Source organism: Papaver somniferum, unplaced genomic scaffold (assembly GCF_003573695.1).
Source record: "Papaver somniferum cultivar HN1 unplaced genomic scaffold, ASM357369v1 unplaced-scaffold_80, whole genome shotgun sequence".
Classification (NCBI taxonomy): Eukaryota; Viridiplantae; Streptophyta; class Magnoliopsida; order Ranunculales; family Papaveraceae; genus Papaver; species Papaver somniferum.
Genome location: NW_020650971.1, coordinates 405543 through 407738, shown reverse-complemented (window position 1 = coordinate 407738; position 2196 = coordinate 405543). Strand labels below are relative to the sequence as shown.

Here is a 2196-nt window from a genome sequence, read left to right as displayed (position 1 = left end):
TGAGAGTTACAATTACCAACTTTGGTTGCTAATCCTTTATAGAGTCAGAGACCTCTGGGAAGGGAAGACCTCGTTTATTCAATGATGTTACATCTTCTCGAAATTCTTGTATAGGCTGAGATCTGGAGGCATTTAACATCTGATCGACAGTGGGAGGTAAACCGGTTCCTTCTAGATGCCAGTTTTGAATTTCCATTGGCAAACACCGGAGCTAAAAATCAGATTGTAGACAGGGTGAGACGAACAATAATGGGTTGGTGAAGGTAAACCTCTCTAGCTCTGGTTTGTCCCTCATGGTTGGGGTGTGCTTGTCTGCCTCCCAAATGAATGTTTCCTTGTGTTTAGAATACATTTCTTCTCCTATAGATCTAAGCGAATGTGCAGTCCATGTTGCATTGAACTGCCATTAAAACTAAATGTTGGGTTGCATTATTGAACTTTGGAACTCGTTTTTATCTTCTTTTTTTCGTGATAAAATAGGTAGTAAGAGAATAGTTGGATAAGGGGTTGTGTGAAATTTATTTCTATCGACCTTTTTTGTCATTTAATAACAGGTCCCAAACAATTGGCTTAGGCCCCAAATTGCCAGGATAACAATCTCATGAACATAAGGAATTCTGAATCGATGAAAATCCATTACTAATTTATATTGGATGGAAAATTAAGAAATCTAGACCAACATGCCATACCACAAAATATTACAGGTAACAAAAAGAATTTGAGTAAATCTTTTGCCGAAGGGATTCTATACAGTAAATCATTCTACCATTTACACTCAATGTATCAAGTTGACTTCCTCTTGGAATCAATAGTATCAAATCGGATATACTATTACCTGTTATAGTAGCTCTAGATATAAACATCGACCACCTATTTTCACCTAGACACTTCAAACTGGAAACATTAACTTGAAACTCAACACCTCCATTCAAATTACATTTCACTTCACCAAAAAGAGAAACTACTAGTATTAATTTAAACTGTAACTGGAGATGCAAATCTCCCAAACCGGAAGTTATAAGAACGAAAACAAGAGCGATTTATTACTACGAATTTTTGTGAGTACATCCTTCTATAATTTTAACCGCAACAAAATCAACATTTCTCCAGTATGGAAACCACCATTTCTGTTTCCTTAGAAGCAAAACAAACCCCAAAATCCAACTGCAAACCCCATGGCAATGATAGCATACAATAAAAACTTTTCATTCGCATCTTCATGATCGTCTTCATCAACTTTATTTGAGGGATTAGCATCACTGGTACCCATATTTTTGTCACCTTCACAATCTTTATCTAAAGGGAATCCACACAATAAATCATTCCCGGCAAAAGCGGAACCATCAAGACTCAATGTATCAAAGTGAGGTTCTCTTGGGATCTCGCCACTTAAATTATTGTAAGATAAGTTTAAAAAGCCAAGATAATTGATGGATGTTAAAGTTTGTGGGATATGTCCATAAAGTCCATTGGAACATAAATCCAAAGAATCTAAACTAGACATGTTCCCCACAGTTGCGGGGATCTTGTTCGAGAAATAATTAAGCGACAGATTAAGCGTAACCAGTCCTTTTAAGAAACCTATCTCTTCTGGAATATTTCCATCGAGAATGTTACATGATAGATCGATTCCTGAAATATAAGTGTACTCTTGCACTAATTGTGTCATGGTACCTTTGATAACCAAGTGAAATCGCGAAGATCTCGAATCCCCAGATTCGAATTTGTATTGACCTCCCATGTTGTTATATCGGTTAGCCTCTTCAAGTTTCCTATCTCTTTAGGAATTGAACCCGAGAGATTGTTTGTTCACAAGTCTAGCACTTGAAGTTCATCCAAAAGGAAAATATCCTCAGGAATGGACCCATTGATCTTGTTTGACCTTAAAGAAAGAATCCCTAGGTTTTTGAGCGAACCAAGACCGGTGGGTATAACACCTTCAAAGTTGTTTTATCCGAAACCGAGACCATTCAGAGACGTCAACTTTTCGAAAAATTTAGGTAAAGTACCATTGAGATTTTTGCCGCTTAATTGAAGAAATTCCAGATATTCTGCGTGTTGAAGCTCATTCGGAACATTTCCAGTGAGATTGTTGCTGCCCAGATTTAGATAGAAAATACTGCTGCAGTACCCTATACTAGGAGGTATAATCCCGGATAGTTGATTGTTGGAGAGATCAATGAAACGAAGACCACC

The 2196-nt window shown here is 37.2% G+C and overlaps 1 protein-coding gene across 1 annotated transcript; it reads right to left on the bottom strand.

Moving 5' to 3' along the window:
- Nucleotides 1-1135: 1135 nt before the first annotated feature.
- On the bottom strand, nt 1136-1741 carry LOC113344880 (putative receptor like protein 25). The gene has a single exon (XM_026588772.1). The coding sequence runs from the start codon at nt 1739-1741 to the stop codon at nt 1136-1138; it is 606 nt and encodes a 201-aa protein (XP_026444557.1).
- Nucleotides 1742-2196: the final 455 nt, after the last annotated feature.

Bases quoted from the DNA above. Each gene is read 5' to 3' on its own strand.
- LOC113344880 (XM_026588772.1), bottom strand. From the start codon at position 1,741: ATGGGAGGTCAATACAAATTCGAATCTGGGGATTCGAGATCTTCGCGA.